The sequence below is a fragment of the Musca domestica genome, unplaced genomic scaffold, assembly GCF_030504385.1.
Source record: "Musca domestica strain aabys unplaced genomic scaffold, Musca_domestica.polishedcontigs.V.1.1 16, whole genome shotgun sequence".
In the NCBI taxonomy this organism is placed as follows: Eukaryota; Metazoa; Arthropoda; class Insecta; order Diptera; family Muscidae; genus Musca; species Musca domestica.
Genome location: NW_026712219.1, coordinates 5,089,717 through 5,114,204, shown reverse-complemented (window position 1 = coordinate 5,114,204; position 24,488 = coordinate 5,089,717). Strand labels below are relative to the sequence as shown.

The following is a 24,488-nucleotide window of genomic DNA, read 5'->3' as shown; positions in this document are numbered from 1 at the left end:
TTTATGACGAAAAAGTCACAGTTTGGTGCGGCGTTAGTGCGAGAACGGTCATTGGGCCGTTTTTCTTGATGCTATTACCATCAATCAGGAGCGTTATCGCGACATGATGACCAAATTTGTGATGCCAATTATTCGTCGAAAGCGTATGAGGCAGTTCTGGTCTCAACAAGACGGCGCTCAACCGGACACAAGTCGCATAACAATCGATGGGTCCGTCGAATATGGTATATACATACATTCTTTCTCAGCATAATCCTTCCGTCCGTTTGCTGTAACCACGCCAGAGTCAAAACGAATTAAGATAGGTGCTAAAATTTTGCACAGATCTGTCTGCAGGCAAGTCAAGTTCGAAAATGGACTGTATCTCCCGATATTCGGTATTCTGATAAATTTAGCCCCTTTTTCAATGGAATTGGCTGAAAGTACTTGTAAGTACTTTATCCTCTATAAGAGAATTGTCTATATAGGTCGAAGATATCGTTAAACCCCAATATAACGGTATCCCATATATTCCGTATTTTGATGATTTCAACCAAGCTTTTCAATGGAATTATCTGAAAGTCCGCACAAGACGTTCCTTTGAGTACTTTATCCCCTGGAATAAAATTGTCCATATAGGTCCACGATATCTCATAGCCACCATATAACTGTACCTCACGATATTCGGTATGTTGGTTATTTTAGCCACATTTTTCAATGGAACTGTATGAAAATCGACGCAAGGAGTTCCTTGTCTGTACCTTACATCCTAATTGAAAATTGTATATATACGTCTAGGGTATCGTATAGGCTCTCTATAATGGTACTCCCCGATATTCGGCATTGACATTGTCTTAAAATCCACACAATGAAATTGTCTTTAAAAACCACACAAGGAGTTCCATCTAAGTACTTTACCCCTGAAAGAGAATTGTCTACATAGATCCACGTTTTAATATAGCACCCATGTAAGGATACCCCCCGATATTCGGCATTTTCGTGGCTTTTGCGATATTATTCACCGAAATTGTTTCAAATTTCGTATCTAAAATTCGTAATGGCTATTTCAACCTATTATGAAAGATTGTATATCCAGATTCACTTCATCGTGTATATAACGATACCTCCCGATACTCGGTAATTTGATGATTTTAGAGACATTATTAATAGGATTTTTTTCAAATTTCGTATTTAAAGTTCGCAATGGGTAATACAACCTATGAAGTAAAATTGTCTATGCAAGTCCACGTCTTTTTTTCAATTTTTTTAGTTTCTTCCAAATTGTCCGGTCGAGCAGAACTTATTTGCTTTTTTACTTTTTATACTCTCCACCATTCTAAGTAGTAGTAGGGTGGATATGTAAATTTCGACTCAGAACGTAATTCGAAATAGAGCATCAAAGGAGGCCATGGGACCATAAAGCCTCTATACCCTGTTACAGACAAAGCATTACAGATGTAATACCATATACCAAAGTGTATATTCACCAATTACGCATGTAGTCAACCACCTATGTATGTGTTCAAACATAGTTTTTATTTAAAAAAAATGTGCAAACGTGTGCAAAATTATCACCTTTACAAAAGTGCATTCACTCCTGTAAAACCGACAACCGCATGAAAATGATAAAACTTCGCTAGAAACTTGTAAAACATTTTGCTCAACATTTAGTATAAATAGCCATGTAAAATGCATTTTATTACACCAGTGCAATTGCGGAATATCTATAGTTTACTTTATACCGGAATATTATTTTTGCGAAAATGTCTCGATCAATGGCGGACAAGAAAAACCTTTTACTTTTGTTTGACAAACCCACTGAACCTGTGTTCATGGAAAAGGGCAAAACACCCACGGTATTCGATGTTCCAGATAAATTTCTAACCGATCGTTATCGTCCGATTGGTAACGAGGTGCAAAGTCGTTTTGGTGAAAGGGCCGAACAAAGGGTGCCGGTGCGCGATATTACCTTGCCCGATCTACGTATACCCATGTCCTTGGCTAGAGATGAACAATTTTCTCTGTTCATACCACGTCATAGACGTATTGCCGGACGTTTAATTGATATCTTCGTGGGTTTGAGAAGCATTGAAGATTTGCAAAGTGTTGCCGTGTATGCTCGTGATCGTGTTAATCCATTTTTATTTAACTACGCCTTGTCAGTGGCTCTGTTACATCGTCCCGACACCAAGGGATTGGATTTACCCTCATTTGCACAATCGTTTCCCGAGAAATATGTGGATTCGAAGGTATTTCGCCAGGCTCGGGAAGAGGCTAGTGTAGTGCCGGAGGGATCACGCATGCCCATTGTTGTGCCTCGGGATTATACTGCCTCCGATCTGGATCCGGAGCATCGCCTATGGTATTTCCGTGAAGATATGGGTATTAATTTACATCATTGGCACTGGCATTTGGTGTATCCGTTTGAGGCCGGTGATCGTACGATTGTAGACAAGGATCGTCGTGGTGAACTATTCTATTATATGCATGAACAGATTATGGCCCGCTATAACATGGAACGATTTAGTAATAATTTGCCACGTGTTGCGAGATTTAATAATTTCCGTGAACCCATTTCTGAGGGATATTTCCCAAAAATGGATTCTCTGGTGGCAAGTAGATCATGGCCACCCCGTTTTAATAATATCAAGCTGAGTGATTTGAATCGTGAAAGTGATCAGATTAATGTTGATATAAATGATTTGGAGCGGTGGCGTAATCAAATTATGGAAGCGATTCACAAGGGATTTGCTGTGGATGTAAGTTGATTTTTTTACTATTTTCTTAAGAAGAGGTTGTGTCAGGGTATAATATGAAGGAATTGGAAGGTATCAATCGTTTGGTCTGATGTTATGTACTCTTAAGACTAGTCGACACATGATGTGAAAGTCATATGTAAAGTGACTTTTTCCATATTTGTCTTTAGTATTTTCATTGCATACTTACATACATACCGCCCAAATAAAAACCGTTATATGGCGGATAACGAAGAAGGAGATCAGTATAAGTAGGCTGTAGTACCGATTTTGAACTTCAAATATGAAATTTTTATACAATTCCGGTGAATAATGTCGCTAATACCATCAAAGTACCCAATAAAGGGAGGTGAGGTCATATGGAGCTATACGAATACGAATGCCTGCATAAGCACTTTTTTTGTCATAGGCTGTACTACTTATACCAAACTTCAAATACTGAATATCGGGAGGTACCGTAATATGTGAGATATACGAAAACGAGGACCGACGTGGCCCATTTACAAACTTAACCTGCCTACACATGTGTTCAAACTTTTAGCCTGCTTTCTGAATTCGTTCGAAGTGTAGCGTGATTACAACAAACCGACGGATATATATATATATATATATATATATATATATATATATATATATATATATATATATATATATATATATATTAATCGATTTTTTCCCAAAATCTATCCTATTTGGAAATATCGAAATCTGAACCGATCTCTATAAAATTTAGCAGGGGTATTTCTATGGTGTCTCTGATAGCTGGTTCCAAATATCATTGTTTTATTGGGCATTTTACTTAAATACAAAATCAGATAATAGTTATATCTAAACAGATTTTCAAATTTGACAAACATTTTGAATATAGTCACTTACGCAATAATTAATTTAATTTGGGTTGATATTTTGTACACAATAAACTTAAAACCGGTTAAAGACATATTTTGAAGATATAACTAAATCTGAACCTATATTGATAAAATTTGGCTGTTTTTGAGCTGTATCTTTTTCCGAATATCGTTGTTATGGAGTTTATATTAGGGCTGTGAAGGGCAAAAATAACAAATCGGACGAACAATACTTTAGTTATATCTGAGGCGATTTACACTATATTTAATATTCTTACTTCTAGGCTCTGTTTGGTGGCATGTGCCAAATTTCATCTTATTTGAGTTTTTGGACAAATCGGACGAAGATATAAATGTTGACCGATTTTTAATACGTTGCCGATTTTCGCACTTGAATCAAACCTGATATAAAAATAACGATGTTCTAGACCACATACTCCCTATGATTTTTATGATAGGTTTTTTTTTTTTTCAATTTTGTCAATTTGTGAGGAGTAATCAAAAGGAAAGGACCTATATGGCCCATCTTCGCTCCATGTTTGGTTTTAATATAAATAAATATGTAGTGTGATATGGGGGGATCTTTTCGTAATTTATAAGAAAAAAAAAGAGAATTCAAAAATGTTGACCCTTTCATGAGAAGGTACCAGAAGGGACTGTCGATTATTATCTTACCTAAACGAAACCTGCTGAAAATATTATCAACTCCCAAATATGAACCAAATTGGATACTCCTTATGAGATATATAATTTTTACGATTTTCGTCATGTTTACGACTTATGGGGTATAGGGGGGGATGAGAGTGGACCCTCTCAAATTCAACCAAATGTTGACAAAAATATTGTGATTTGCATTTTTTGGACCAAATAGTATAATCCCTTTATGAGTTAAATGACACTTTGACAAAGAAGACTGACACACGAATATTGCTAGATCAACTTCAAATATCCTGAAACGTACTTCAAACAGGACAGAAGAACAATATCCTTATTTCGATCAAGCAAATTTTGGCCATATCAACCTATATATAGGTTGTGGTTATAAAAAGTAAAAGTCTTCCTATACTCTACCATTAAATATATTAAACCTTTTTTTCCAGGAAAGTGGCAACCAACAACGCCTTACCGAACAGGATGGCATAAATATTCTTGGAAATATGCTTGAATCATCGATAATATCACCAAATCGTAATCTCTATGGAGATTTGCATAACATGGGCCATGTTCTGATATCCTATGCCCATGATCCGGATCATAGACACTTAGAGTCATTCGGCGTCATGGGTGATTCGGCAACAGCAATGCGTGATCCAGCCTTTTATAGATGGCATTCCAATATTGATGATATCTTTCAGGAGCACAAACGTAAATTACCACCCTACACATTGCCACAATTACAATACGATGGCATAACCATCGAAGGTTTACAGGTTGCAAGTGATGGTGGACAACCGAACGTTTTGTCAACATTTTGGCAACAAACCGATTTGGATCTATCACGTGGTATGGATTTTGTACCAAGAGGTAATGTCTTTGCCAGGTTTACACATCTACAGCACACACCGTTTACATACACACTGAATGTGAAGAATGCAAGTGGCGCCCAACGTTTCGGTACGGTGCGTATATTTTTGGGTCCCAAAACTGATGAACGTGGCCAGCAAATGTTGTTTAACGAACAACGTCTGATGATGGTGGAACTGGACAAATTTGTGGCATCATGTATGTTAATATCATAACAGATTAAAAAATTTCATATCTTCAAACGCTATCAAAGGATATGATTGCTGGTTTTACAACAAAATACCAACATCAATTGTAAATAACAAGTGCACATAAAACATATCACATTAGTACATTTAAAGATTGTAATCATGTTATATTGTTGCCATGTCACGGTTTTCAACCTATCCTAACAATTTCTAGAATCCAATGTTTATATGCGTTGGCTGTGGTTGTGATATGTTAGATAGAGCTTTTGGGGCTATAAACAAAGAAACCACTTTTGTGGTAATTTATTTTGCTAGCGATTAAAATTTAAAGTTTGATATGTATTGGCGGGAAAATTTTTAGGAATAACTCTCGTTGCCTCTGGTTTCTTTAGATTCATGCCTGACGCCTAGTTACAGTATATGACAACATGTAAATTGTTAATATTCTATAATATTTGGAAATTCATTACAAAATTACAAATCTGAGTATTATAAAAACATTGAAAAATATACTATGTATTTAAAATAAAAGTCGATATGTCGCCTGAACGTTTTTCAATAACATTAAACACACTATTTTCCAGAAAATCCTTTGAAAAATCCTTACAATTCTGTCATGGAGTCTTCGAAATAATATTCTTAAAAGGAAATTCATAATTTTCTTACCAGCAAATCTATAAAACTAAATTCACGAATTTCGGTCAGAAAATTTTTAAAATATTCTTGACTATCAACCACTTTTAAAAAGAAGGTCTTTATTTTTTTGTTGTTTATAGCGACATTCCCCATATAACGGTACCTCCCGATATTGGGTATTTTAATGATTTTAGCGACATTATTGTTTGTTTAGCATAAAAATATCATAATGGCCTTTGATGAGAATTGGACATACAGGTCCACGTCTTCGTATAGACCCCACGATAACTCCCGATATTCGGTATTTTTATGATTTCGTGATCAGTAGGTCCTTGGGAAAATAGTGCAAGAATTTAACGAATTTTTGGCCAGGAAAATATTAACAAGTAAAAAAGCAGTAAGTTCGGCCGGGCCGAACTTTGAATACCCACTGCCATTTGGAACGAATTAGGAAATTTTCAAAAAAATTAAATCCATTAAAATTAAAAATTAAAAATCGTAAAAATACCGAATATCGTAAGGTGCCGATATATTGGGGTCATATACAATATTGTAAACCTATACAGGCAAATCTACGTCTGGGGGCAGACAAATCTACGTCTGAAAAGAACTCACAATGAACTTCTTGTGTGGAATTTCAGACAATTCCATTGAGAAATGTGGTTAAAATCATCAAAATACCGAATATCGGGGGTACCGTTATATGGGGGCTATACGACATCGTGAACCACTATAGACAATTATCTTGCAGGGGGTAAAATACCCACAGGCAACTCCTTGTGTGGAATTTCAGACAATTTCATTGTGGCTAAAATCATCAAAATACAGAATATCGGGAGGTACCGTTATATGAGGGCTATACGATATCGTGGACCTATATAGACAATTCTTTTTCAGGGGGTAAAGTGCTCACAAATAACGCCTTGGGTAGAATTTCAGACAACTCTTTTGAAAATTTTGGCTAAAATCATCAAAATACCAAATATCGTGGGGTACCGTTATATGGCAGCTATACGATATCGTGGACCAATATAGTCCATCTTCGAACTTGACCTGCCTGCAGACAAAAGACAGATCTGTGCAAAATTTTAGCTTCCTATTTTGATTCGTTTTGACTGTAGCGTGATTACAACAGACGGACACACGGATGGACGGACAGACGGTCGGACAGGGCTAAATCGTCTTAGAATTTTACGCTGATCAAGAATATACATGCTTTGTTGGGTCTTAAATTATTATTTCGATGAGTTACAAACGAAATGACGAACTTAATATACCCTCCATACTATGTATGGTGGAGGATATAAAAAAGTCAACGATTGTTGGTGGCAGAAGTACTTGAAACATATTAGAACAAAACGAATCTTGTTCTTGGAACATGTTTCAAAAATATGATCGTTAGCTAAGAAATCTATAAAACAAATTCATAGAAAAGATAAGGGATTGCTTAAAAAATATTTGTATAAAACTATGATTGTTCAATTAACTATTCTTCGCAGGAAGTCCTTGAAAAAAAATTTACAAAAAAAAAAAAAAAAAACATGACTTCTAGCTTGGAAATCCCATAAACATGTTTTATATAAATCCATGATTCCTGAACTGGACATTCTTGAAAAAGGAAGTCCTGAAAATATATTTTTAAAAAATTATTTTTTTTCGTTAAAATTTCTTCGACATGTTGTTTTAAACCTCTACTCTTGGCATGGAAGTCAGAGAAAAATTTTGATTTTTAAAAAATCACTATTTTCGATCAGGAAATTCCGAGAAGATTATTATTGAAGATTATTATTATTATTCCATATGGATTCAGAATTAAAAAACGCATTATCCTTGAAGAAAAGAAAGTCCTTTATAATACTATTAAATTATTAACGATACATATTAGAAGTCGTTATTTATAGACTGCAAATCCTTCAGATATGAATTTAGAAATAAATTAAAATAATTTAATTAAATTTGATTATATTAATTTTTAATATCCTCGATTCTTTGGCTAGAAGTCCTTAAAAATATTTAAAAACGATTCCTGGCCAGTTTGTTCTGCAGAAATATTTAAAAAAACAACCTGGCCTGTAAAAAACACAATTCTTGGCAAGAAAGTCCTTAACAATATTTTTAAAAAACAAGGGAACTGATGAGGGTTGGTGGCTCTTTCCGAAATCTAGGTATTCCCTGCCTTACCCCCTGGTAAACATTACCATCGTTCTCCACTAATAAACAAACGTTGTTTTTATAAAAACAACAATAAAGGGATAAGCCTGACCATTTTGCAACAACAAAATACTACGGTATCCCGAACAAACAAGCCACGCTGTTCTATTTTTAAAAAATTCGCGATTTTTGGTCAGGAAATTCTTGAATAACATTTTTAAAAATTTTACGGTTTAATACAATAAATCCTTCAAAATTATTTTCATCGAGAAATCCTGGAAAACTTTTTGCCAAAAATTTTACGTAATTGGACAGGATGTTTCTGTTAAATATTGATCAAAAATTTACTACTTTTAATTTCCATTTATCTATGGGGATGTACAAAGTTTGATAAATCAGGTACTGCCCAATTTTTAAAAGAGTGTTGATTTTTGCCTTAGCGATATGTAATGTGATGTAAAAAATTTAAATTCTAAGAAGTTGTCCCTTTCATAACATATTATAAATTGTTAGCTGAAGTAGTTGAAAAATTGGACCATGTTGGAAATCTGCATACTCGCTCTAATTTGGGTGAAAATATTACAATGTTCCAAGTTTGAAATACGCGTAAAATGCCAATACGACTTGATCGGTATGAAAACTTATTTTCTATCAGAAGAAAACTATACATGTTTGAATTAAATGATTCCATGATCATTATATCAATACGGCTATAAACTTGTAGACAAAATTATATTATATTGAAGTAGACTACAACCAAACTAAATAAGGAAACAAACTACTTTTTTCAATTTTAGTCAATCCCGGACAAAATACCATACGACGACGTTCGGAAGAGTCCAATGTTACCATACCGTTTGAGAGAACATTCCGTAATTTGGATGCAAATCGACCCAATGCCAACACCTCCGAGGAATTGGAATTCAATTTTTGTGGTTGCGGTTGGCCGGCGCATATGTTAATACCCAAGGGATTGCCGGGTGATGGACTGCGCTGTCAGCTATTTGTTATGATTTCCAACTATGAAGATGATCGGGTATGTAACAAAATACGAAATTTTGTAATTATTTTTTTAATTAATTAAATAATTATTATTATTATTATTAATTTAGGTCGACCAAGATCTTGTTGGTAGCTGCAGTGATGCCTCATCTTATTGTGGCGTGCGCGATCGTAAATATCCCGATCGTCGTGCCATGGGTTTCCCATTCGATCGTTTGCCGCGCCAGGGGGCTGATCGTTTAACGAATTTCCTAACACCAAATATGAGTATCGTGGATGTTTCTATTCGCCACGATGCTAATCGCGTTGTGCAACGTCAGTAAATGAATGATCGATGAACGTTGATGGATTTTATGGCAATTGCTTCAAAGGATTTATGATTTGGATTATGTATTAGTTTGTAATGAAGGTTCAAAACTCTCAGTTTAGTTAAGCAATCGAAACGCGCACTTCATAAATTTATATATCTTATATAAAACTTAATGGTAATAAATATATATTATTCATACAACAAATATATAATATTCAATCAAACATAGTTGGTATCATGGTGCAATAAGGAAGTAGATCAGCTTCGTAAAAATACAGAAATACAGCCCTGAGGCTATGCCCACCTCCTGACAAATTTGCATCATTTATTCAATATTTTTCCTCATTTTTAAAATCAGTTAAACAACGGGAAAATGAATGAAATGTCTGGAAAATATGATGAAAACAGTTGTATCTTTCAATTCCATGGCAAAACCAGCGAATAGCTTTAATGCGTGTCTCGTAATTGCGCGTCTTCCAATTTTCAAAACAACATGTATTTAACATACACACAATTACCAGAAGTCGGGCACACTTAGAAAAAAATTGTAATCAGCTAGTGGCTCTACCTTGCCTTTTTATAATACCATGGTTGGTATGGCTTTTTATTTGGACCTCGACTCATTTCTGGAATAAATGTTTAAATTTCAATTATTGCTATTTTATTTATTTATTTTTTAATTTTTAAGATATGTGATTATTTTCAGTTCTTGTAGTAAAATAGTATTTTTTTCAAAAATTTAAGGAAAAACTCAGTATTTTGAGAAAGAAAATATAAATATTAAAAAATATGAGTACGCATTACACAAGAGCAACGCTTCCCAAAAATGTAAAAAAATATAAGTTTTATTTGTAACTATTCTAAATTAAAGCCGGGCTTGAAGCCATTCCCCAACTTTACTAAGGCTGACCACCACGGATGCACAATCCCTTGTCAATCCTTCTGCCATCAACGCCGTTCGTCTGTCCATGTATTTTTGCAAACAAATAACAGGATTTATTGCCCGATCGATCAAAATTTGGATATAGCTCCCATATACGTCTTCGTCCGATTTGCCTTTTATTGTGCACCAATTGCCTAATACTAGTCTAAATAGGATAGAATTTGGCACATACGACCAAATTAAGCTTAACAAGTAAAAGAACATTAAGTTCAGCCGGCCCAAACTTTTAATACCCTCCACCTTAGGGTAAAGGAAACATTAGAAAAATTGTTGCAAAAACCATTAAAATGCCGAATATCGGGAGGTATCGTTATATGGGGGCTATACCAAATCGTGGACGTACACATACAAGGTTTCGCCAACGGAGCTAGAACCCATTATGACCTACAAATACCATTTTTCAGAAAAATACGTGAAAAAATGTGCTAAAAATCATAAAATTGCAGAATATCGGGAGGTACCGTTATATGGGGGCTATACCAAAACGTGGACCTATAATTACAATGACTCGCCACACGAACAGGGACCCATTATGATCTACAACTACCAAATTTTCAGAGAAAATCGTGAAAAAATGTGTCAAAAATCATCAAATTACCGAATATTGGGAGGTACCTTTATATGGGGGCTATACCAAAACGTGGACCTATACATGCAATGTTTTGCCACACGTACAGGGACCCGTTATGACCTACAAATACCAATTTTCAGACAAATCCGTGAAAAAATGTGGCATAAATCATCAAAATACGAATATCAGGAGGTACCGTTATATGGGGACTATACCAGAACGTGGACCAATATATCTCATTTTCAATACCAACCATCCTAGACACAATGGCAATTGCTCTGCTAAATTTTGGCACTCTACGTCAAATAATGTGGGCTGTATCGTGATTTCAACAGACAGACAGACGGACAGACAGACAAACGGACATCGTTAAATCGACTTAGAATTTTATGCTGATTATGAATATATATACTTTATGAGGTCTACGACGAATATTTAAGGATGTTACAAACGGAATGACAAAGTTTATATACCCTCCTTTCCAAGGTGGAGGGTATAAAAACAAGTTTGTAAAATTTGGTGAAAACCGGATCACATAAAGCCATAGCTTACATATATTGTTCAGCCGATTTATTTTATTTTTCCTTACAGCCGTAATATGAACTCCGTAACGACGATATTTGGGAAAACAATTTAAATACAGCTCAGAAATACCTTTACGAAATATATTCTTTATTTTGCAGTTGCTCTAGAGGTCGTAATTATAGGCTAATCGACGCGGAGGTAAGCATGAGCTTAGGGCTGGACAGAAGCCTTCCAATTTGGATGGTCATCGGGTAATATTTATTGGATGAAATAGACCATAACATTTGTGTTAAATAAAAGTCGAATTTTCCATTAAACCGAGAATATTTTTAATCCCGGCGAAATCACAAATATACGAAAAGGTCAATTCTGACAGTTACATAGCGAAATATATATGTACAATGTGTATGTACAAAGGAAAGGGATGTAAGCTAGAATGCTTATATCTCAAGGATGGCTGGTCCGATTTTGACAAATTTTGTCAATTCAGAATGCCCTCTTGGCATAAAAGGATAAAATCTAAAAAATCGCATAAAAAGATGCCAATAATGATGTTAATATAAATTTGGTATTTGAAGTTCGTACTGCAGCCTATGACAGAAAATTGTCTGTGCAGGTCCATGTCTTCATATAGCCCCCATATAAGGGTACCTCTCGATATTCGGTACTTTGATGATTTTAGCGACAATACTCACCGAAATTTTTTCAAATTTGGAGTTTGAAGTTCGTATTTGGAGTTTAAAGTTCTACAACATATGACAGAAAATTGTCTGTGTATATCATCAAAATATATTGGGGCTATACGAAGAGCCCAAATATATTTTGATGATTTTAGCTACGATTTTCACCGAATTTTTTTATTCAAGTTTTGCATTTGAGGTATTTTTAAGATTTTAAAAGACTTTTTAACGGATCTTATTTGGCCCGTCCGAACTTACAGCTTTTTTACTTGTTTTCATATTTTATATCGCATGCGATTTTTTTATAACTTTGGCATCCCGTTTGTAACTCCTCGAAATGTTTATAATAGACCCTACAAAGTATATATATATTCTGGATCAGCGTAAAATTCTAAGACGATTTAGCGATGTCCGTCTATCTGTCTGTTGGTCCGTCTGTATGTCTCTTTTAATCACGCTATCTTTCGAACGAATATAGATAGAAGGCTAAAGTTTTTCTTACATGCATAATTTTTCAGTAAGCAGGTTAAGTTCGTAAAAGGGCCATGTCAGTCCATGTTTTGGTATAGCCGCCATATAACGGTAACTCCCGATATTCGGTATTTTCATGATTTTAGCGACAGTATTTCAATTTCATATTTAAAGATCGTAATGGGTACTACAGCCTATGACAAAATTTTGTGTATCCAGGTCCACGTCTTCGTATAGCCCCCAACGGTAACACCCGATAATCGGTATTTGCATGATTTCAGCGACATTATTAACCGGAATTATTTCAAATTTTGTATTTGAAGTTCGTATTTGGTACTAGAGCATATGACAGAAAATTGTCTGTGCAAGTCCACGTCTTCATATAGCTCCCATATAATGGTAGCTCCCGATATTCGGTATTTTGATGATTTCAGCAACATTATTCACCGGAATTGTTTCACATTTAGTATTTAAAGTTCGTAATGGGTACTACAGCTAAAATGGATACTATATCAGAAATTTCGTAGGCTGGTCCACGTCATCGTATAGTCTCCATATAACAGTTTTTATTTAACTGGTAGTTTCCGGAATTTTTTTGAAATTTTTTAATTTCCTTCCAAATGGTGAGGAGAAGCTGCTTTTTATACCCTACACCACAAGGTGGTCAGGGTATTATGTCTTTGTGCAAATTGTAAAATGGAGAAGGAAACGAGATAGACCCATAGTTACTTTTGAGGATCTCCATAGAATCACTTTCTGAGTTGATTTATGCATATCAGTCCGTCTTTCCTTCCGTGCGTCCGTTTGTCCATGTATACTTGTGAACAAAATGCAGGTCGCATTTATTATCCGTTTGAGATGAAATTTTGAACAAATCAATTGTTTATCGAGATCAATTCAGATTTAGATATAGCTCCCATATGTAACTTCGTCCGATTTACTTTTATTGTACACCAAACGTCTAATATTTGCCTAAATTGTATGGAATTTGACATTGTCTAGAAGCTAGAATGTCAAATTTGGTGAAGATCGGTTCCGATATAGCTATAGCTCCCATATATATATATTGTTCATCCGATTTGTAGTATTTGTTACCCACAGCCGTAATATGCACTCCGTAACAACGATATTCAGAGAAATATATCAAATGCAGCTCAGAAATATCTTTGCCAAATTTTATCGAGATCGGTCGGATATAGCTCCTATATATATCTTTATATGATTTCAAATTAATTGTACACCAAATGGGCAATACAAGTCCGAATTAAAAGATACAAATGTTTCGGCATATTTAGTCCATTCAACTTTAAATTATGATTATAATCATAGCGTGTATGATTGAATTTTCCCATAAAAACTTTTAATTGTTATGTGGAGCTCTACTAAATTAGCAAAGTGGTGTAGGGTATCAAAAAGTCGGCCCCACCCGACTTTAGGACTTTCTTTACTGGTTTTGTATATGTATATTTAACCATTCATTTAATAGTTTTTTTTTTAACATGAAAGTTGTCCAAGATTATCTATAAAGCGTATTAATACAAATACTTATTTGTTGATGATGAACTAAGAGAAATTGGCCTGGCGGGAGAACTATTGGAACTATATTTAAATGGGGGTATGTTCAGTAAAACCTACACTGCTGCTGTAGCTTTTCCAAATGGAATCAAGATATTTCCTACCAATACAATCCACATCGAAAACTTGCACACATTAGAAACTGTTATTAAATTTGTATTTGTTTAATGTTATTATCACTAAAACTCCCTCTGTCCAAATGTTATCGAATATTCTAATGCACAAATTTGGGTGATATGCGTGTGTGACCGCAATGTGAAAATTTTTGGTAGTTGACCACGAGATTTTAGGTTTCCGTAAATTTAGTAGTTGCGGATACAAAATTAAAAAGATAATCCACCCAATTTTTTGTATAAAAACCCGCCACTTGGTTCCAAAAGTCAGCAGTGCCTGCACTGAAGAACAGCAAAACAGTTCGCTATTTCGGAAATTATTTACTAAATTCATTGGAGTTTTAAAAGTTTTGTTAATTTTTTGATCTTCTAACTAAAAGAAACCATCAAAAACAATCATGACTGACAAAAAGAATCTCCTGTTGCTGTTCGACCGCCCCACCGAACCGGTCTTCATGGAAAAGGGCAAAACATCGACGGTCTTCGATGTTCCCGACAAGTACTTGACAAAACGTTACGAACGTTTGGGCAATGAAATCCAAAGTCGTTTCGGCGAAAAGGCTGAACAACGTGTACCGGTTAGAGAAATATCCCTGCCCGATTTACGTATTCCCATGTCCTTGGGTCGTGATGAACAATTCTCATTGTTCGTGCCACGCCATCGTCGCATTGCGGGTCGCTTGATTGACATTTTCGTTGGCATGCGCACCGTTGATGATTTGCTCAGTGTTGCTGTGTATGCCCGTGATCGTGTCAATCCCTATTTGTTCAATTATGCCCTCTCGGTGGCTTTGTTGCATCGCGAAGATACCAAGGGTTTGGATTTGCCCTCGTTTGCCCAGAATTTCCCCGATAAGTTTGTGGATTCCCAGGTCTTCCGTCAGGTGAGAGAGGAAGCCACAGTCGTGCCCGATGGATCTCGCATGCCAATTGTAGTTCCTCGTGACTATACCGCTTCCGATTTGGATCCCGAACATCGTCTGTGGTATTTCCGTGAGGATATGGGCATCAATCTTCATCACTGGCATTGGCATTTGGTTTATCCTTTCGAGGCTGGGGATCGCCGTATTGTCGAGAAGGATCGTCGCGGTGAACTTTTCTATTACATGCATCAACAGGTCATTGCCCGCTACAACATGGAACGTTTCAGCAACAATTTGGCCCGTGTCACTAGATTCAACAACTTCCGTGAACCCATTGCTGAAGGTTATTTCCCCAAGATGGATTCACTGGTTGCCAGCCGTGCTTGGCCACCACGTTTCGATAATACTTCCATCAAAGATTTGAATCGTGAATTGGATCAAATCAATTTGGACATTTCAGACTTGGAAAGATGGCGTGATCGTATTTTCGAGGCCATCCATCAAGGATTTGTGGTCGATGCCAGCGGCAATCGTATTCCTTTGGATGAACGTCGTGGTATTGATATTCTGGGTAATATGTTGGAAGCTTCCATCATTTCACCCAATCAATCGGTGTATGGTGATTTCCATAACATGGGTCATGTCTTCATTTCCTATGCCCACGATCCTGATCATCGCCATCTGGAGTCATTCGGCGTAATGGGTGATTCAGCCACTGCCATGCGTGATCCTGTCTTCTACAGATGGCATGCCTATATTGATGATATTTTCCAAGAACACAAGACCCGTCTGACACCCTACACCTTGCCTCAATTGCAATATGATGGTATATCCATATCTGGACTCCAGGTTAGCTCTGAGGGTGGTCAACCCAATGTTTTGAGCACATTCTGGCAACAATCGGATGTTGATTTGTCCCGTGGCATGGACTTCGTGCCACGCGGTAATGTCTTTGCCCGTTTCACTCATTTGCAACACACACCCTTCACCTATACCATTAATGTCAACAATGACAGTGGCGCCCAACGTTTTGGCACCGTACGCATCTTCATAGCCCCCAAGACCGATGAACGTGGTCAGCCATGGTTGTTCCGCGATCAACGTCTGATGATGGTGGAGTTGGATAAGTTTGTTGTGCAATGTAAGTAACCACTTTTGAAACAACTATAGTGTCGGAATAATAATTAATATGTTTTGTTACAGTGAATCCTGGCCAAAACACAATTCGCCGCCGTTCAACAGATTCCAGTGTTACCATTCCATTTGAACGTACCTTCCGCAACTTGGAGGTTAATCGCCCAGCCCAAGGTAGCCCCGAAGAATTGGAATTCAATTTCTGCGGCTGTGGCTGGCCTCAACATATGTTGATACCAAAGGGTTTGCCCGGTGGCATGCGTTGTGAACTGTTTGTCATGGTCTCCAATTATGAAGATGATCGGGTGAGTACTGGAATAAAGATCCTGGGGAAATAGTGACGTATGACTAAATTCATATATCGTTTTAGGTTGATCAAACCCTGGTCGGTGCCTGCAGTGATGCCGCCTCATACTGTGGTGTCCGTGATCGTCTCTATCCCGATCGTCGCGCCATGGGTTATCCCTTCGATCGTTTGCCTCGTCAAGGTGTTGATCGTTTGGTCCAATTCCTGACACCCAACATGAGCATTGTTGATGTATCGATTCGTCATGATGCCAACAGAGTTGTAATGAGACAATAAGTTTTCTCCAGGCGGCAGCGATGATGATGACAACGACGACGACCATGTGCAACAAACCGAATGTGATTGTGATTCTGAAAATATGTTTTCGAAAATTAATATTTAATCAATAATTTAACCTTATTCAGTGCACTTCATAAATTATTAAATAAAAGCCATGAATGGAAATAGCAATGTTTTATTATTATTTTTTTTTAATCATAAAATGATAAGATTTCATTGTCAGCTGTTAAAGATTACTAGGCTGTAACTTTTTTCTTTGTGTTCTCAGCATTTAGTGTATTTACCACATTCAGAACAGTGACACTTTTGGTGATTGAGGAGTTGTTTTTTCTTTATAAAATGAAATTTTTCCTAGTGTTGTCGATCGTTTTCGCCGTGCAGGTTGGTTGTAATATAAAATTGTGAAACTTAATTGAGACGCTATTATTTGATCTAAAACTAAAAAAAAAATAACTAAATAACATGTTAAAGCCCCGTTAAATTTGGTTGAGTAAACATTTTAAAAATATGCCTTTCCTATAAATACCTAAAATGTTGTATTAAATATTTTTGAAAGAAGTTTAGAAATTTGCTGGACATAAGAATCCAGAATATCAAATTCCTCCTGAAGTGGTTAGGAATGGGGGACAAAATCTTCAAAATATCGAAAATCAGGAGGTAATATTATATTCGAGCTATAAGAACACCAGGTCCTAGAATTTCATGTTTTTCAATTAAAAGCTCAAGTATCTTCCGAGGAACCGTAGAACCAAATAAAAGGTGGTTCGGTTTAAATTGGGGCGCAAACCTTCACAATTTCGAAAGTCAGAAGGACGTGGACAAATCTATATACAGGATAAGATGAAAAAACTGCAACCAATTTCAGACTGCTGTAATCTCACAGCCACTCATCCGACAACTTTTAAAATTGTTCCAGTGACAGTTCATTATATTGTTTACAAGTTTGCAAAAGCATTTTGGTAAGAATTTTCAAGAAAAAAAGTTATTCGTGATGAAATTCAACCGTGATAATGTGACTTCCTTATATTTGGCTGGAAAACCACATGTGGCTATCGTTAGAGCACTTCAGCATTTAAATGTGAATAAATGTTTTGTGTTTCGTATCATCGCTCGTTACCGTGAAACTGGTAGCATAGCCCGACATCAAGGAAGTGAAAGTACAGAAGCGACTTGATCGAAACCCGTGTCGCAGTAGCCGAAAAATGGCTCGTTAGCTGAACGTATCGCAATATTCCATTCGGCAATTTTGAAAAATGAGCTCGGGGTAAAGCCATTGAAATTGTAAAAAGTGCAAAAACTTACACCGCAACAGAAAGAAAAACGACTCAAAGAGCTAAAGGGTTGCTTTGCTTGGCCGAAAAAGGTGAACTGCCGAATTTGGTTTTCTCTGATGAGAAAACATTCGTTGTCCAGCAGTTTGTAAACAAACAAAATGATCGTGTTAACTTGCCAGAGGTCAGCCTCGGTTGGCCACAAGAACTCAATCGCCTACCATGGTGATGGTGTGGGCCGCCATTACAGCAGGTGGTCGCTCTCCGCTCGTATTAATCTACCGTCGCATCAGAAAAAGACGAATATTATCGCGAAAATATTCTGGAGGATCTATTAAAGCCTTGGGCACGCAAACATTTTGGCCGCAGATATTGGACATTCCACCAAGACTCAACACCATCGCACTCAGCACGCGCCACCCAAGAATGATTACAAAATGAGGTTCTTTCCTTTCATTTTTAGCGCACAATGGCCACCAAAATTTCCGGATACCAATCCATTGGACTATTGTGTCTGGAGTATTTTGGAAAGCAAAGTTGGCACTAAAAAATACCAAAGTGTCGATCACCTCAAGCAAGCGCTTCGCCGTGAATGAGCCAAAATACCACAGAGCAACATTCGGCCAGAGTGTGACGGTTTCATTGGCCGTTTGAAGGCCATAATTCATGCCGAAGGTGACCAATTCGAACAGATCTAAACTCATATCGACCGTCGCACCAGAATAAATGGCGAATATTATCGTGAAAATATTCTGGAGGATCTATTAAAGACTTGGGCACGCAATCAAGACTCAACACCATCGCATTTAGCACGCGCCACCCAAGAATGGTTACAAAATGAGGTTAGTCGCTTCATTTTTAGCGCAAAATGGCCATCAAAATTTCCGGATACCAATCCATTGGACTATTGTGTCCGGAGTATTTTGGAAAGCAAGGTTGGTACTAAAAAATACCAAAGTGTCGATCACCTCAAGCAAACCCTTCTCCGGGAATGAGCCAAAATACCGCAGAGCAACATTTGGGCAGTGTGTGATGGTTTCATTTGCCGTTGAAAGGCCATAATTCGTGCCGAAGGTGACCAACTCGAACAAATCTAAACTTATTCTAAAATTTGATTCTATTTCCGACATTTTTTGCTTTCATTCAATGAAATATAAGAAAAAAAATGTAAAAAATATTGTCTTTGAGTTTGTTGCAGTTTTTTTTTTATCTCATCCTGTATAATCATGAGCAGCATAAAATTATAAGCAGATTTAACGATGTCAATCTGTCTATCTGTAGAAATCACAATACAATCCACATTATTTGACGCGGAACTTAAAAATTTGGCACAATAGTTTGTATTGTGTCTAAGATGGTTAGCATTGAAAATTAAATGTATTGGTACCGATTTTCGTATAGCCCCCATATAACGGTACCTCCCGATATTCGGAATTTTGATGATTTTGGCGACAATATTCATCGGAATTGTTTCAAATTTGGTATTTGAAGTTCGAAATGATTACTACAGTCTAAGACAGAAAATTGTCTGTCTTCGCATAGCCCCCATAAAACGGTACCTCCCGATATTTAGTATTACCGGACTTGTTTCAAAGTTCGAAATGAGTACTGCAGCCTATGACAGAAAATTGTCTGTGCAGGTCAACCTTCCGATATTCGGTATTTTGATGAGTTTCGCATTTGAATATTGTAATGGCTTAAGACAAAAGTTACCTATGCAGGTGGATGTCGTCGTATAGACCCTAATGTAACAGCTACATTCGGTTTTTTAAAATTTTAACAGAATTTTTAACGGATTTTTTGAGACTTGCCAAATTTGTTCCTAATGGTGGAGGGTATTCAAAGTTCGGCCCGGCCGAACTTACAGCTTCTTCTACTTGTTAAGATTTAAAATGGAAAATTTAAAATATATACCCCAATAGAATAGATAGATTGTTTATCAATCCCACACAAATATCTGTACCGTTATAGAGAGATGAGGTAATAATATATGGACAATTTTCGGCTAGCAGAAGACAATTACGGTAAGAATTGACCAATATCATGGAAAGGGATTCCTTTTAACATATCAAAGCTTTAATTATAAAATTTACTTTTTAAATTAGAATTATTTCATCCCCCATATTTGGTTTCCAATAGTTATGCCTGGCGGCGTCCAATTATGAACAGAAAGCCAAGCTATTTGTAACTCAAGCCAGTGCTCGTTATTTCAATCTCTACGACAAAATATCGGCCGAAACGTATGCCTCGACAGAAAATGAAGATTACGTCACAATATTCAACAGAGTAACAACGGCGAAAGCAATTGCCCAAGAATTGGTGGAAATTTCCAAAGAAGCGAGAGAATTTAATATAACTCAAATACGAGATCCCGAGTTAAGGGAAGCACTTGATGAGCTAAGCTATACTGCTGGACTATTTGTGTTGGGAGATAAATATTTTGAATCGACTCTGATAACATTAAACGCTCTTAAGAGTCTTTCAACGGATAAAGATATTAGACCCTATGGGGCAGGGAGCATGGTGATGACAGGTGATTCCAGTCACCTGGCATACGATCCAGATATTGAAAGGATTTTTGAAACTTCAAGCGATAGCAAGGAATTGAAATATTATTGGGAGACGTGGCGCAAACGTAATTCCATATGGGCCAAAATAAATTGTGTTATTGTCCTGCATGCCATTGGCGCGGCAGCAAAGCTGTTGGGTAAGGATACAGCACTCGCACGCTCTCTGTCTCTCTCTCTCTCTTTCTACGCGTTTGTTGGAAAATAAATAAGATTTATTTTTTCAGATCTTCCAGTTATGGATTTTTATTACAACAACTATAGAAATGTGGATATCATGCAAGAAATGGACAAAGTTATGGAAGAGTTGAAGCCAACCTATTTGCAGCTGCATGCATTTGTGCGTTGGCAATTAAATAAGAAATATAGCCATGATATGTCTGATGTAAATGGTCCCATACCTGAACATTTATTCCATCAAGTTTTGGCTCAAGCCTGGAAGGGCAACAGTATTATTGAAGAATATTTTCCATACAATGATTTACCATCATACAATGATCTTGTAAAGGGTTTCAATGGCCGAGATCTCCTAAATAAGGCTGAAGAGTTTTATAAATCCCTAGGATTTTCTCCATTGGAAGACGACTTCATAAAATCGAGGCTTCATGAAATTAATGCCAGTGATGGCGATGATTCCGAGTGTCATAGCCATATTTTCGATTTAACACCCAAAGTTCGTATGCGCTATTGCAAAAAAGTAGATTTTAAGAAATTCATGCAAATGCATGGTCATGTGGGTCGACTGCACTATGCCATGGAAAAGAAATCGTTGCCATCATATTTCTTTGATTCCTATGGCCTGGAATATGCAGTGGGTGAGGCCATTATTCTCTCCGCAAGTTCTCCCAAACATCTACAGACTATGGGAATATCAAGTGATTACAAATTTACTGAGAAGGCACAAATGAACCGTCTCTTCCGCATGGCTATCCACACAATTTTGAATGTTCCGGTATATTATATTCACATACGAATTATGAATGAATTTCTCAAGAACAATTTGTCGATGGAGGGTGCTAATCGTCTCTATTGGAAGTTGATGCAAGATTATGTCGGAGTTGAACCACCCCTCGACCGTGATGAAGATGTCATAGATTTCCACTATAAATTCTACTATGAAATGGAGACAAACCATCAGACCAAGTAAGGGGGTGTTGCAATTATCAAAAAAAAAAAAAAAAAAAAAAATAAAAAAAAAATAAAATAAAATAAATAAATAAAAAATAATGATAAATAAATGAATTAAACAATTAATTTCAAATAATACATTTTTTGCAGAAAATTTATGTCCGAAATTTTAGGTTATCAATTCTATGCAGCGCTGTGCCAGAGGGCAAATCAGCCGGAACCCCTAAGCAATTGTGAGTTTTATGGTAACAAATCGGTCGGTGATGTTATCAGGTACGTTTAGGCTAGGTCAGATAATTTGAAAAATTTTAACAGAGTTTGCCTTAAATTTATATTAATGTTTTTTTAATTTATTTTATATTATTTCATGTTCGACTTAATACGAATTTCTCAAAGTTTCTTTTTCCGATTTCGATTTATGAAACCTTCACGTCTAAAAAATTACAATTATTTTCTTCTAGATCGATGATGTCTATGGGATCCACTAAACCTTGGCACGACGTCATATCTGTAATTTCGAAACAGAAATCTCCCTTAAGTTCTGCTGCCCTATTGGAATACTACAAACCCGTTATAGCTTGGCTTAAAAACTTCAACAATAACAATCACATTAAAACTGGTTGGAATGAGACAAGACGAAGTAAGTATTGGGCGCCAGAAAAGTAGACTCGTCATTAAAATGGATTTTATTTGCAGAAGTTCTATAAGCCCTTGGGCGGAGCTGAAGATCCAAGCGAAATAATAAAACTAGACAGTAATTAACATTTTAATGTCAATAGCAAAAAATAAAAATGTTTTTTTTTTATTGAAAATATACACCTCACAATTTTAGGAAAAATAAGGAATTTATAGAAGGCTCCATTTACGGAAAGTAAAAAAGAGATTATAAATATTTTGTAATCAATCTTGAACAATGTTACATAAGAAGAAAAAGAAAATTCTTAATTGAACCATGAACCAAAAAATTGTCAAAAAACTTGAACCGAACCAAAACCCATATTTCAATTATAAAAGTAAGAAAGCATCTAAGTTCGGACAGGTCACCATTTTGAAGGAACTTAAAAAAATTCCAAAAAATCCTTCAAAAAATACTGCTCACAGGAAAACCGTTATGTGCGGGCTAAACGAAGACGTGATCCTGCATAAATAATTTTTTGTCATAGGCTGTAATGCCCATTACGAACTGTAAATACTAAATTTGAAACAATTCCTGTAAAAAATGTCTCTAATATCATCAGACTGGACATTATTCCGGTGGATAATTCCGCTAATATCATCAAAATACAAAATAAAGGAAGGTGCCGTTATATGAAGAGGTGGACCTACATAGACAATTTTCCGTCATAGGTTGTAGTACCCATTACGAGGTTCAAACAGGAAATTTGAAACAATTCTGTGGAATAATGCTCTTAAATCATAAAAATACCGAATATCAGGAGGTATCGATATATAGGGGCTATACGAAGCTGTGGACCGGCATACGCAATTTTTCGTCAAAGGCTGTAGTACCCATTACGAACTTTAAATACAGAGGATTATTTAACGAATTTAGAGAATATGTTTGTTAGAAATGTTATAAAGCAGTTCAATAACTTTGCTTAAAATATGCACACTATTCGATAAGGAGGACATTGAATTTTTTTCTTAAAAATTTAACGATTTCAAACAAGAAGTCATTGCAGAGGTCTTCTCTAGAATGCCGTCAACAGAAATCACATCAAATGTTTTTTTTTTACAAATCTTCCACAGACAGGCTATCGTAAGTGGTGTTTACAGAAGAAATTTTTCTAAAAACTGCCTTTTAAGAGAAGATTTTTTAGTAAATGTCACTGATTTTTCTTTAATTCACGATTTTTGTCATAAAATTATTAAAAGGATTTTCTTTCAAAAAATGGCGAAATAATTCCTAGATTTTTCGGCAAGTAAAAAAAAATCACGGCTTTTGGACAGGTCTTCTATAACTAGAAGTATTCCATATACAAAAGACACTTAAGACAGGTGACAGAAGGAATTTATGAAATATTATTACCTGTATGTATTCTGTAGCCAGAGGTCTAAAAATTTTCATCAAAGGTCCGAAGATGACGAAGTCATAGTTTTAACAATTAAAAAAACAGGTTTGTTCGGCCGAACTTTTAATGACCTCCACTGCTTGGGGGGAACTTGAAAATTTAAAAAAAAATCTGTCGAAAAGTACTGTTTGAATGAAACCATTATATAGGAGATATACGTAGATCGCAATTTTTTATCATTGGCTATAGTACTTATTAGGACCTTTAAATGCGAAATTAAAACAAATCAGTTGAATAATGTCGTTAATATCATTAAAAAAACTAAAATCTGTCATAGGTTAAAGTACCCTTTACAAACTTTAGGAGGACATTTATTGAATTTACTATAAGAAAAGTACGATTTTTGAAAAGGTTATTCGAACATTTTAGTGAAAAAAATTCGCAATATTTCGCATTTTTTTTTTTAAATTCATTATATGTAGTCAGTAGGTAATGGAAAAAAAAACTGGAGGTCGTTAAAACCAATTTCTTGAAAAAACCTGGATTTTCAGAAAAAAAAAAAACATAAAATATTTTTTTTTTTACTAACATAAGACACTGAAAATAATTTCCTTAAAATATATCTACGATTTTCAATCAGGAGGCCATTTATGAA

At 35.9% G+C, this 24,488-nt stretch overlaps 3 protein-coding genes across 3 annotated transcripts; all 3 read left to right on the top strand.

Moving 5' to 3' along the window:
* Positions 1 to 1,694: 1,694 nt before the first annotated feature.
* On the top strand, positions 1,695 to 9,618 carry LOC101890876 (phenoloxidase 2). The gene is made up of 4 exons (XM_005179833.4): positions 1,695 to 2,738; positions 4,684 to 5,305; positions 8,880 to 9,118; positions 9,195 to 9,618. The coding sequence occupies exons 1-4, from the start codon at positions 1,743 to 1,745 to the stop codon at positions 9,405 to 9,407; spliced, it is 2,070 nt and encodes a 689-aa protein (XP_005179890.1). The 5' UTR covers positions 1,695 to 1,742; the 3' UTR covers positions 9,408 to 9,618.
* Positions 9,619 to 14,541: 4,923 nt separating this feature from the next.
* On the top strand, positions 14,542 to 17,026 carry LOC101891047 (phenoloxidase 2-like). Its single transcript, NM_001309063.1, is given in 3 exon segments — positions 14,542 to 16,276; positions 16,339 to 16,574; positions 16,640 to 17,026. Coding segments are annotated over 3 exon segments (2,055 nt in total). The 5' UTR covers positions 14,542 to 14,670; the 3' UTR covers positions 16,853 to 17,026.
* Positions 17,027 to 17,148: 122 nt separating this feature from the next.
* LOC101891220 (angiotensin-converting enzyme) lies at positions 17,149 to 22,634 on the top strand. The gene is made up of 6 exons (XM_005179835.4): positions 17,149 to 17,236; positions 20,266 to 20,833; positions 20,921 to 21,836; positions 21,972 to 22,094; positions 22,283 to 22,461; positions 22,518 to 22,634. The coding sequence occupies exons 1-6, from the start codon at positions 17,195 to 17,197 to the stop codon at positions 22,526 to 22,528; spliced, it is 1,839 nt and encodes a 612-aa protein (XP_005179892.1). The 5' UTR covers positions 17,149 to 17,194; the 3' UTR covers positions 22,529 to 22,634.
* The last annotated feature ends 1,854 nt before the right edge of the window (positions 22,635 to 24,488 follow it).